This window comes from Mya arenaria, chromosome 12 (genome assembly GCF_026914265.1).
Source record: "Mya arenaria isolate MELC-2E11 chromosome 12, ASM2691426v1".
Lineage (NCBI taxonomy): Eukaryota > Metazoa > Mollusca > Bivalvia > Myida > Myidae > Mya > Mya arenaria.
In genome coordinates this window covers 17,995,892-18,008,567 of record NC_069133.1, presented here as the reverse complement: position 1 = coordinate 18,008,567, position 12,676 = coordinate 17,995,892, and the positions used below count along the sequence as shown (strand labels likewise).

Here is a 12,676-nt window from a genome sequence, read left to right as displayed (position 1 = left end):
TGACATCTTTGTGTACAACGCGTTGGATCTTACTAACTAATGTATTAAATCGCTTACGACACATGCATCTTTCTCAGCATTTGCGCATGTCTACCATGTTAATTCCAGTAATTTAAAAAAGCGTCGGTATATTTATATGTATACCCATAAACAGATATGATTTGAACTGGGAAACCACTATGTGCTATTTTTAAACAGAGACACACAGATGAGACAGCAACACGGTTGTTGCGTTCATTATTTTAACAATGAAAAGTAATGTATCATCGGCCTCCTATTAGCTCGCATTGTCAATTCTAGGCTTTTTTGAGAAAATACTGTATTTGCCGGTGTTTGGACCATTTGGTGTCTAGCCCCTTTAATGATGAATGAATTACCTTGAAGTTGTCTATAACTTATTGAACGGCCCTTGTTAAAAGGATTTATTATTTATAATTAAGAGAGATACCAAGCGTGGGATGAGCAGCATAAAAATGACAGATAGGTGTGGAAATGTTTGAAATTGGATATCAAAATAAAACCGGCTCTATTCTTACCAATATGATCGTTGACTACCTAGAATTATATATGATGATATAGCATTATATCTGAAAATGACGCGATGTAAATCGACATTGAGTGAAATAAACATTTGTTGGAGGCGTGATATATTGCCAATTCGTCTTTTCGTAAAGGTCGTGGGCGAAAAAAGACGTGGGTTCGATTCACAGCAGTTTGGTTTGCGGTCACCAAGCGTCATCCGGGTACTCTGGTGTCCATCACAACGCAAAAACAAACTGTCGAGTAACATATCAAGCCGACGAGAGTCATTGGTGTGATTCCTTTCATGTTTTGTACATACGCAAAAATAAAAATAAATATTTATTAATACTATGAATAATAATTTCGTTGTCTCTTATAATATTACGCCCGCCCAACGAGGGCTTGGGATCCTGTCTAGGCCAGCCGGCGGCGGCCTTCACTTACATTGCGCCTTTGGGTTTCGGGAGGCCCAATGACTCGTGCACATGCTTGATCCCTTGGTGGGTTGCTGATCGATTCGCCACTGGCCGCGGCGACCCTGTGTTGTGACATTAATGTATTAAAGCAATATCAACGTCGTAGTTTTTGTTTGTAAGGGGGTGGTATTGAACGTTGATGTTCATTAAAACAGACTTAAAATTAGTGTAAAATAAGATTTTAGAGATTTTCTTTTCAAAAACATTGTTAAGGTCTGTAACGCCGCATAGCGGCATCGCCGCGTAAACGTGTTTTTTTTTTTTCGTTTATGAGGTGATTTTCAACGCATAAACGTTTATGCGGCGACGCTCAACGTATAAAGCAGAAATTGCTTATATGGGGTGCAACTTTGCCTTTTTGCCACATAAAGAGGATTAACCTAACCATTTATTATAAAGCTAAAAAAATATTTATAAAAACGGTAGTGGTTGTGATTGTGGTGATGATGACAGTGGTTGTGATGATGTTGTTGATTATGGTAATGATTAAGATTAGGGCGTGGCATATTACTGTCATTTTAAAGAAAATATGGGAAAAGTTGGCATGCAAGTTGAGCCAAAACGAAAGTTGAAAATAAACTCTTAGAGTGTTCAAATGACTAGTGCATTAAAACACAATTAATGAAAGAAAGAAGTCCATGATGACCCTATTATAAGTTTGAAATGACGTTGAAAGTACATGTATGTAGTTAGCGGCCTGGTGGCCTAAAATGATATCCTATTTTCTTATAAAACAAAGAAATATTAACTGAGTATTAAGCACACACTATCACATGCCTCTTCTTCTATTTTTTTAATATATTTTCTGTGTTTATGCCCAAATGATCACTCTTAAGCAAGTATAAACCTTTAAAAAAATGTCGATCGAGCACTTCAGCGGCCTAGCGGCGTGAAGTTAGCTGCCTGGCGGCCAGCAGCCTAAAATGGTATGCATACATGCGTTTTCTTCCAAATCAATGATAAATCTATGATTTAACAATTTTGCTAAATACAAAAAATAAAAATGCTGATATTCGCTATAATGGATTTTTAGGCAGCTTAGTCGAGTTTTGGGGGGAAAATGCAGACATTCGTTAAAGGATGTTGATTTGTGATAGAAACCAAAACTTTGTCATTTTTTAGAGAAGGAAAGGCATGTATAAATGGTTTATATTAGAAACCATTTTTAGGCCGCTAGGCCACTAGGCTGCTAGGCCGCTGAACTGCTTGATCGACTATTTTCAAAAAAATGTAGTTACTTAAGAGTGATTATTTGTGCATAAAACAGTAAATATAACATGGTTTTCGAAGAACATGCATGTTTAATGCTTTAAAATTGCTAACTACTTTATCGACATTTTTGAAAAAAAAATGTTGATAATATTTTCAATGTGTTAATTTGTGCATAAAAACAGTTACTATGTCATTGTTTTAAGAGAGAATGCATGTATACATTCTTTGAAATAGGATTCAATTTTAGGCCGCTAGGCCGCCAACTTCACGCCGCTAAGCCGCAGGCCTCTAACTTCAAGTTGCTAGGCCGATAACTTCACGCCGCTAGGCCGATAAATTCACGGCGCTAGGACGCATGGCCGCTTACTTCACGTATATGTTGAAAGGGCGCATTATCAAGGGAACATGCCCGTCAGTCTGACAACAAGGCAAGAACATATGCTACGTCATAGGACGATTCAGTTTTCTGAATGTCCCTAATGACGGTGTTGTGCTTTGTCGTAACATTTATTCCATCCTTTAGTCGGGTTAAACGTCATTTCAAACGTTTTTGCAGAAAGATCAATTGGTTTGGTTCACATTTAAACCGATCTTACTAAATCTTTGTCAAAAATTACGTCTTTAAGTCTAGTTAAAAGCTTGGTTAAGTGGACATAAAAAACTAAGACCGATCTTGATGAAACTTTATCAACCGCTATTGTACTAGTATATGTTTTAATTGCTTTTTATGCGTTGAAAATCACCGCATAAACGAAAAAAAACACGTTTATGCGGCGATGCCGCTATGCGGCGTTACAAAGGTTAGTTATTCAAGATGGTCGCGTTTTCGGGTGAAAAACACCAACATAATGAAATGCGTCGACATGGTTGGATGATTGCTGTCAATGTATGGTCAAAACAGAAAATTCTGACGAAAGCCTGTTTTTTTTCTCAAAACTGTTCTGTACTTCACCAAGTGTTGATAATAAAAACATGTAGAGGATTTATTTCTGTCTAAAATCCTGTATCAATTGCTAGGTTAGCTTTTGAAATACCGGCAGGTATTTGGATGTGAGAAATGGCAAATTTGACTCATTTGATTATGGGCCATTTACAATTCGGAATATATTTACAGAAAACAGCTATTTACATGTACTTGTTGTTTTAACAAATCTATTGCATTGTAGTTGTGGTTCTATTATCGTTGATATATTTTTGAAAAAAGAAAAGCTGAAAGTAAACATCTAGCTCTCAAAAAGTATCGGAATACTTATATTAACAACCGGTAAAGTTGTTCTAGAGATATACCTGCTTGTGTTTGTATATTTTGATTATTTACAAAAAAGCAGTACAGCTCTCTTTCCAGTGTTTCTGCATTGGATAACAGCTCATAAAAAATGACGGTAAAGTTGGAAGGTAGTTTGTAGTTGGTAGTTGGGGATTCGAATATTCAACTACATGCTAGTTGCCAGTTGGGGATTTGACAAACACTGTTTTAATTCACTTTTATTCGGTTATTCGCCAGTCGGATATTCGACCATTTCCAGTCGATTATTCGCGAATGTTCAACTGCAAACCAGTCAGTAGTTGGGGATTCAGATTATGTCTATATGAATGGTTTTATATGGTTCCCATATGTGACCTTAAAAACCATATATATATAGACATAATCTGAATCCCCAACTGGCAACTAGCAGGTAGTTGAATATTCGAATCCCCAACTGGCAACTGTTAAGTAGTTGAATATTCAAATCCCCAACTACCAACTACAAACTACCTTCCAACTTTACCGTCATTCATAAAAACAACAAATGTGTTCCATATGCTAACCCTTTAACTGTACAAAAATATGCTAAGTTTTGGGCTCGAACCGAAGACCCACGGATTACAAGAGCAATCTTGTGGACATGTTCATCTTATCTTAAACTACAATTGTTAAACCCAGGTTCAAAAGAAACATGATTCACTTAGATTTTTTTTCGACGTAGCATTTACCTTAAAGGCGCACAATATAGGTTGCTGACAGGTTTTTAATGCATTATCATGAGTTTTAAAGGTTAAAGGGACTGGACACCAGATGGTACAACTGCTGTTCCCCGAGAAACGGAATTGTTACGATATTTTCTTATATTCATCGTTCTTTTGACGCTCTTCCTATTGATAGAATATCTGATTTTGTTGCAAAACAAAAGAAAAACAGCCAGTGGCAAAAACGTCACACATTGTTTACACGCGCATGTTGCTTTATTTGGTATTAAAGTGAAATAACTACGCAGAGGATTGGAGCTACTAGAAGTAATCTAGTGCATGGCAGACATGTGGGAAGGTTTGAAATTGGATATGAACTTAAAGCCCATTCTCTCCAGAACCCAGAAAGGCAGCAAAAGTACTTATCCGTGTTACGCCTTAAACATGCACGTAGATATGGATGAAGATTGGGTGTTGTAAGATTAATGGTATTGTCAAATGTCGATGACGTGACATGTCTTGCCTAATGGAATAAACGGACATCTGGTGGAGGCGTGATATATACCATTTTTTTTGTCTTTTTGTCATATCGTGAACGAAAATGGAAGCTTAGAGATATTTGGTATGTGATAACTAAGCGACATCCGTTACTCCGGTTTCAAACACAATCTAAGATTATATGCTCTTATTGCGTCATATATCTTGCCAACAAGAGATTTTAATAACTCGTTGGTGACCACCACATGAACGCACCCAGACTCAGCTCAGATATCAAACCCGGGGCGCTATGAGGAGAAGCGAATGCGTTAAAGCTGCACTCTCACAGATTGGCCATTTTCACATTTTTTTTGTCTTGGAATGAACATTTCTTTTGGTATATGCCTGGAAACCATTAATATTAAACTGGTGACATAATATCAGATAGAATATTTTGAAATTTACGTTCGAAAATTAAAGTTTTATGGCTAAAAGCTTTCAGAAAAAAATGAGTTTTCGGCATAAATCATCAATTTTTTACCGTAACTATGATAAACTGCGATATGATCTTTTGTCAGCATTCTTATATGACATGTTTCTAGCTGCTTTAACCTCTGTCCTGATAACTGGAAAACTCAACTTGTTTGCATAACTATAGCAATTTGTAAAGCTCATCAATTTTATATGTTTAATTGCCCGGAAAGTTTGGACCTTTTAAAAAAAAAATATGTAAAAAATACGAAAAACAATATATATATGCGTATTGTCAGGACACCGATACATTCAACTTATTGTGGATTTTAAATCTCAATGAACAGTTTTATTGAAGCCCGAGAAGTTTCATTTCGACTCTAACGCAAGCAAAAATACGAACATACAATCTCTCGTCTATTCGACCCCGACAAGCGGCGTAAAGATTAGAAGATAATATGTCGCATAAAGCTTGAAAAGCGACAACTTATGGGCGACGAACTGAAAATAAAGTAATCGACAAAACGAAAGGACAACATAATAAGAGTCGTTTTGTCGCGTGTTTTTATTAAGCGTAACATTGGCGTCGTTTAGATTTGTCAGTGAAGAAAATACGAACAAATATCATTGTCTTATATCTACGTCCGAATTGCTACAATATTTTTTTATATTCATCGTTCTTTTGACGCTCGTTCTATTGATAGAATATCTGATTTTATTGCAAAACAAAAGAAAAACAGCCAGTGGCAATAACGTCACACATTGTTTACACGCGCATGTTGCTTTGTTTGGTATTAAAGTGAAATAACTACGCGGAGGATTGGAGCTTTTAGAAGTAACCTAGTGCATGGCAGACATGTGGGAAGGTTTGAAATTGGATATGAACTTAAAGCCTACTCTCTCCAGAACCCAGAAAGGCAGCAAAAGTACTTATCCGTGTTGCGTCTTAAACATGCACGTAGATATAGATGAAAAATGGGTGTTGTAAGATTAATGGTATTGTCAAATGTCGATGACGTGACATGTCTTGCCTAATGGAATAAACGGACATCTGGTGGAGGCGTGATATATACCAGTTTTTTGTATTTTTGTCATATCGTGAACGAAAATGGAAGCTTAGAGATATTGAGTATGTGGTAACTAAGCGACCTCCATTACTCCGGTTTCAAACACAATCTAAGATCATATGCTCTTATTGCGTCATATATCTTGCCAACAAGAGATTTTAATAACTCGTTGGTGACCACCACATGAACGCACCCAGACTCAGCTCAGATATCAAACCCGGGGCGCTATGAGGAGAAGCGAATGCGTTAAAGCTGCACTCTCACAAATTGGCAATTTTCCAAATTTTTTTGTCTTGGAATGAACATTTTTTTGGTATATACCTGGAAACCATTAATATATAAAACTGGTGACATAATATCAGATAGAATATTTTGAAATTTACGTTCGAAAATTAAAGTTTTATGGCTAAAAGCTTTCAGAAAAAAATGAGTTTTCGGCATAAATCATCAATTTTCGACCGTAACTACATGTATGATAAACTGCGATCTGTTCTTTTGTCAGCAGTCTTATATGACAGGTTTCTAGCTGCTTTAACCTCTGTCCTGATAACTGGAAAACTCAACTTGTTTGCATAACTATGGCAATTTGTAAAGCTCATCAATTTTATATGTTTAATTGCCCGGAAAGTTTGGACCTTTTAAAAAAAAATATGTAAAAAATACGAAAAACAATATATATGCGTATTGTCAGGACACCGATACATTCAACCTTTTATGGATTTTAAATCTCAATGAACAGTTTTATTGAAGCCCGAGAAGTTTCATTTCGACTCTAACGCAAGCAAAAATACGAACATACAATCTCTCGTCTATTCGACCCCGACAAGCGGCGTAAAGATTAGAAGATAATATGTCGCATAAAGCTTGAAAAAGCGACAACTTATGGGCGACGAACTGAAAATAAAGTAATCGGTAAAACGAAAGGACAACATAATAAGAGTCGTTTTGTCGCGTGTTTTTATTAAGCGTAACAGTGACGTCGTTTAGATTTGTCAGTGAAGAAAATACGAACAAATATCATTGTCTTATATCTACGTCCGAATTGCTACAATACTTTTTTATATTCATCGTTCTTTTGACGCTCGTTCTATTGATAGAATATCTGATTTTGTTGAAAAACAAAAGAAAAACAGCCAGTGACAATAACGTCACACATTGTTTACACGCGCATGTTGCTTTGTTTGGTATTAAAGTGAAATAACTACGCAGAGGATTAAAGCTTTTAGAAGTAACCTAGTGCATGACAGACAAGTGGGAAGGTTTGAAAATGGATATGAACTTAAAGCCCACTCTCTCCAGAACCCAGAAAGGCAGCAAAAGTACTTATCCGTGTTACGCCTTAAACATGCACGTAGATATGGATGAAGATTGGGTGTTGTAAGATTAATGGTATTGTCAAATGTCGATGACGTGACATGTCTTGCCTAATGGAATAAACGGACATCTGGTGGAGGCGTGATATATACCATTTTTTGTCTTTTTTGTCATATCGTGAACGAAAATGGAAGCTTAGAGATATTTGGTATGTGATAACTAAGCGACCTCCGTTCCTCCGGTTTCAAACACAATCTAAGATCATATGCTCTTATTGCGTCATATATCTTGCCAACAAGAGATTTTAATAACTCGTTGGTGACCACCACATGAACGCACCCAGACTCAGCTCAGATATAAAACCCGGGGCGCTATGAGGAGAAGCGAATGCGTTAAAGCTGCACTCTCACAAATTGGCAATTTTCCAATTTTTTTGTCTTGGAATGAACATTTTTTTGGTATATACCTGGAAACCATTACTATATAAAACTGGTGACATAATATCAGATCGAATATTTTGAAATTTACGTTCGAAAATTAAAGTTTTATGGCTAAAAGCTTTCAGAAAAAAATGAGTTTTCGGCATAAATCATCAATGTTCGACCGTAACTATGATAAATTGCGATCTGATCTTTTGACAGCAGTCTTATATGACAGGTTTCTAGCTGCTTTAATCTCTGTCCTGACAACTGGAAAACTCAACTTTTTACATAGCTATGGCAATTTGTAAAGCTCATTAATTTCATATGTTTAATTGCCCGGAAAGTTTGGACCTTTTTTAAACTGTTTTTTATGTAAAAAATACGAAAAACAATATATTTGCGTATTGTCAGGACACCGAGACATTCAACCTAGTGTGGATTTTAAATATCAATAAACAGTTTTATTGAAGCCCGAGAATTTTCATTTCGACTCTGACGCATACAATCTCTCTAACTACGATAAACTGCGACTGATCTTTTGTCAGCTGTCTTATATCCCTGGTTTCCAGCCGCTTTAACTTTTGCCCTAATAACAGGAAAACTCTCGTTTTTGCTTAACTTGAACAATTTGTAAAGCTTCTCAATTCTGTTTAATTGCCCAGATAGATTGGAACTTTTTGAACTCTTTTCGATGTCAAAAATACGAAAAACAATATATTGGCGTATTGTCAGGACACCGATACGTCCAACTTGCTTTGATGTTTTAATCTCAATGAACAGTTTTATAGAAATCTGAAGTTTCATTTCAACCCTGACGAAAGCGAACATAGAGCATAGAATTTCGCGGCAGTTAAACCCCATCAAAACGTCAAGATCAGAAGATAATACGTCATCTAAGTTTTGAAAAAATAACCAATCGACGACCAACTGAAAATAAAGTATGCTACAAAACGAGAGGATGACATTTGGTTCATGAATAAGCGTAACATTGGTGTCTTTTCGTGTGTGTTTTCAGTTGAGAAAAGACGAAACGATATGATCGCCCGCTCCCTTTTTAGGTTAAACTTAAAACGGATTTACTTTACAACTCTTATGAAAAAAGTAGCTATAACACTGTAAACATATATAAATACAAAAATCAACTTAAGTTCGTGTAGTTTTGCAAAAACCCTCTTTCAAATATTTCATATTTTCTGTAAAATAATGATACGATATCAAAGACATTAGAAGTACATTGTACGTTGTTTGCAAAAACACAGTTGATTAATAATTTGTTCCATGCATCACAGCGTTCTAGAACCGTGTTTTTTAAATAATCAGGCCAAGATATCACGTTGGGGATCAAAAATGCTCGAGAAAATCGACAAAAATAGCTCGACTGACCAATCTATAGGTACTCTGCTGTTGAGGTTGTCATCGGGCCTTGGTTACGAACAGTCTCAAGTGAAAGTGTAGACTCAGACTCAGAAAAGCATTTTTATGAAGGATCAAAAACGCATATTGATTCCATTTTTTACAAGATATATGTTAATAATGGTAACACATTCAAATAATGATAAATGTCAGCAAGTTTCACTATCAATGGTTTGCTAGAAGGAAGGTAACAATGAAATCAAGTTTTGCCATATTGAGTCTTAAGTCTGAACTCATGCTTAAGACTGTTCGTAAATATTGCCTCTGGATTCAATTTCTCGAAATATCTGACGAAACAAGCTATTGTAGCTTATTTCATTAGGTCGAATTACTGACTTAATCTGGATTTTACTCAATAAAAATTAGTTTACCAGATAACTTCCTTCTAAGTCCAAAATGGCCTATAAGTGTACATATGACCTAAAGAAACCAAGACCAAAATAGTGACAGTAGTCTATACCTGTTATAACGAAATAAATACGTTTCGGGAAATTGGGGCCTCAGATGTAATGAACTATTTTAACCGAGCTTAGACATTCTTCTACTTATGGGGTGATTTTGTTGTCATATCAGTTTTAAATTCCAATACGGGATAGCAGTTGCCTACTTCCGGAATGGCCTAGAAATCATAAATCGTAGAAAAAGCGTTTTGATCAGCGACCGTGATTAATATAGAATGATCACACTGAACGCAACTGACCTCAGTAGCAGTATAAACAACACAAACGTGAAGCTATGTGAGTATTATCACAAAGTAAATACATCTAAACTTTCTCTTTCCCAAATGTCAATATTTAGTCACGTGGGGATGACGTAAACTCTAGTCTTCTCTCGAAGGTACCCTGACCAATAGCAGAGTGTTGAAACTGCGTACAACGTGAACAAACTTGACAAAGAAATTGACAAAATTGTATTGCAATTGAACGTAAATTTACATTCATTTAGCCAATTCCACAGACGGAAAAGGTCAACTGACAAGTGCATTTAGCCAATTTACACAGACGGAAAAGGTCAACTGACAGTCCATTTAGGCAATAACACAGACGGAGAAGGCCAGCTAACACGTCTATTTAGCCAATTACACAGACGGAGAAGGTCAACTAACACGTCAATTTAGCCAATTACACAGACGGAGAAGGTCAACTAACACGTCAATTTAGCCAATTTACACAGACGGAAAAGATCAACTCACTCAAATCCATTTAGCCAATTACACAGACGGAGAAGGTCAACTAACAAGTCCATTTAGCCAATTACACAGACAGAGAAGGTGAACTAACACGTCCATTTAGCCAATTACGCAGACGGTAAAGGTCTACTGACAGTCCATTTAGCTAATCACACAGACAGAGAAGGTGAACTAACACGTCCATTTAGCCAATTACACAGACGGTAAAGGTCTACTGACAGTCCATTTAGCCAATTACACAGACAGAGAAGGTCAACTGAAACGTCCGTTTAGCCAATTCCACAGACGGTAAAGGTCAACTAACACGTTCATTTAGCCAATTACACAGACAGAAAAGATCAACCAACAGGTCCATTTAGCCAATAACACAGACGGTAAAGGTCAACTAACACGTTCATTTAGCCAATTACACAGACAGAAAAGATCAACCAACAGGTCCATTTAGCCAATAACACAGACGGTAAAGGTCAACTAACACGTCCATTTAGCCATTTATATAACACAGAGGGAAAAGGTCAACTGACACGTCCATTTATCCATTTACACAGACGGAGAAGGTCAACCAACAGGTCCATTTAGCCAATAACACAGACGGTAAAGGTCTACTGACAAGTCCATTTAGCCATTTACACAGACGGTAAAGATCAACTAACATGTCCATTTAGCAATTTATATAACACAGAGGTAAAATGTCAACTGACACGTCCATTTAGCCAGACGGAAGAAAGTAAAGTGACACGTCCATTTAGCCAATAACACAGACGGAAAAGAACAACTGACACGTTCATTTGGCCAGACGAAGGAAGTAAAGTGACACGGAATAAGTAAATTAACACGTTCTTAAAAAAAAGTAAGGTGACACCTTCATTTCGACAAGAAGAACGCACGAGATACTGCTTTACGAAAGTATGTTGGATATTAGAACAGTTGCCATACACTACTTGTGCAGGTACGTGTGCATGTGGACTACTTTGTGTGAACTACTTCAACCAGGTATGTATACATTGTACAACTTAATGTAGGATAGCACGAGGAAAGTGGTTTATGCAAGTATCAACGAGCCTACACGTACAAGTCACTGGCGGATCCAGGATTTGAAGTTAGAGGGCATAACTCAACGGCGTATCCTTTGGACATCCGCCCCTCCCCCAGAACCGAAATTTATATGGCTAAAAGTTTTACAATTAACAATTTCTAGTCCGAATGATGCAATTTTTGCATTCATTATCTGTTTTTCCTATACTGAAATCAAAAGTAACCTTTGACGATTTAAGGGGGGGTGCCGGGTTCGCCCCCATCTGGAGCCGCTATTGCAAGTTTAAAGTAAAATTTTGCAAACAACGTTTAATCTGTTTGTGTAGCTACGTATAAAATGATTTTAAATTCAGACCTACCCGTAATGTTTCTTGTGGAGTCACGAGGCGGTGCCTGTTCACCCTTGATAGTGCACGTGAACGAGTACTTTATATCATCACTCATTCAGACACCGAGGAGTCCCCTCCCCCTTGTGGATGTCCGTGTGTCCGACTGTCTGTAGTTGACCACGCCCTCTGACAATTACTCAAACACGCACATGATCGATTTATAAAGCCAGTGTTGTCTAAATGGTAAATCAAATCCGTTTCAACTTTAATTTGGTTAAAACTTAAATTACACCTTGATTAAAAGTAAAACAACGAAATTATAAGCACCTCATTGTTTTATAAAATACAAGAACTGGCATTGATTTATAATTAACAAACGCTCACATTAATATAATTTGAGAGAAAGGTATTCCATAAGAATAAACATATATACAGTGTAAATTCATAGTACACATAAGCATCAAACTAATCACCATTAAATATTTCCTCCAAATACTTAACAGCTTGCTTCATTCATGCCTCGAAACAGAATTTTCCCACAGAACTTTAACGAACCAATCAAATCCGTTGTAACATGTCATATCCAATGATATTTACGCACACATCGTTGAATTTCACAAAACCGATTTCATGAATAAAGTTGTGTGTACGATAGTATTTATTGACGTCAGAGGCAGACGGATTCATTGACGAATCTCGCGCACAGCGCAGCGTTCGGAATTCGGAATATTTTGTTTATCCGTGAAGTTTTTGCCATTGTAGCGAATAAATAGAGGATGACATGAATGATGTCATAGTAGCT

At 36.7% G+C, this 12,676-nt stretch overlaps 1 protein-coding gene across 1 annotated transcript in view; it reads right to left on the bottom strand.

The window, feature by feature from the left end:
- LOC128211788 (early growth response protein 3-like) overlaps nt 1-12,296 on the bottom strand; it is a 44,800-nt gene extending 32,504 nt beyond the window's left edge. The window contains exon 1 of the mRNA XM_052916852.1: nt 11,905-12,296. Coding sequence (XP_052772812.1) covers nt 11,905-11,989 — 85 coding nt within the window. The 5' untranslated portion in view covers nt 11,990-12,296. The remainder of the gene's footprint in view (nt 1-11,904) is intronic.
- Between the last annotated feature and the right edge of the window lie 380 nt (nt 12,297-12,676).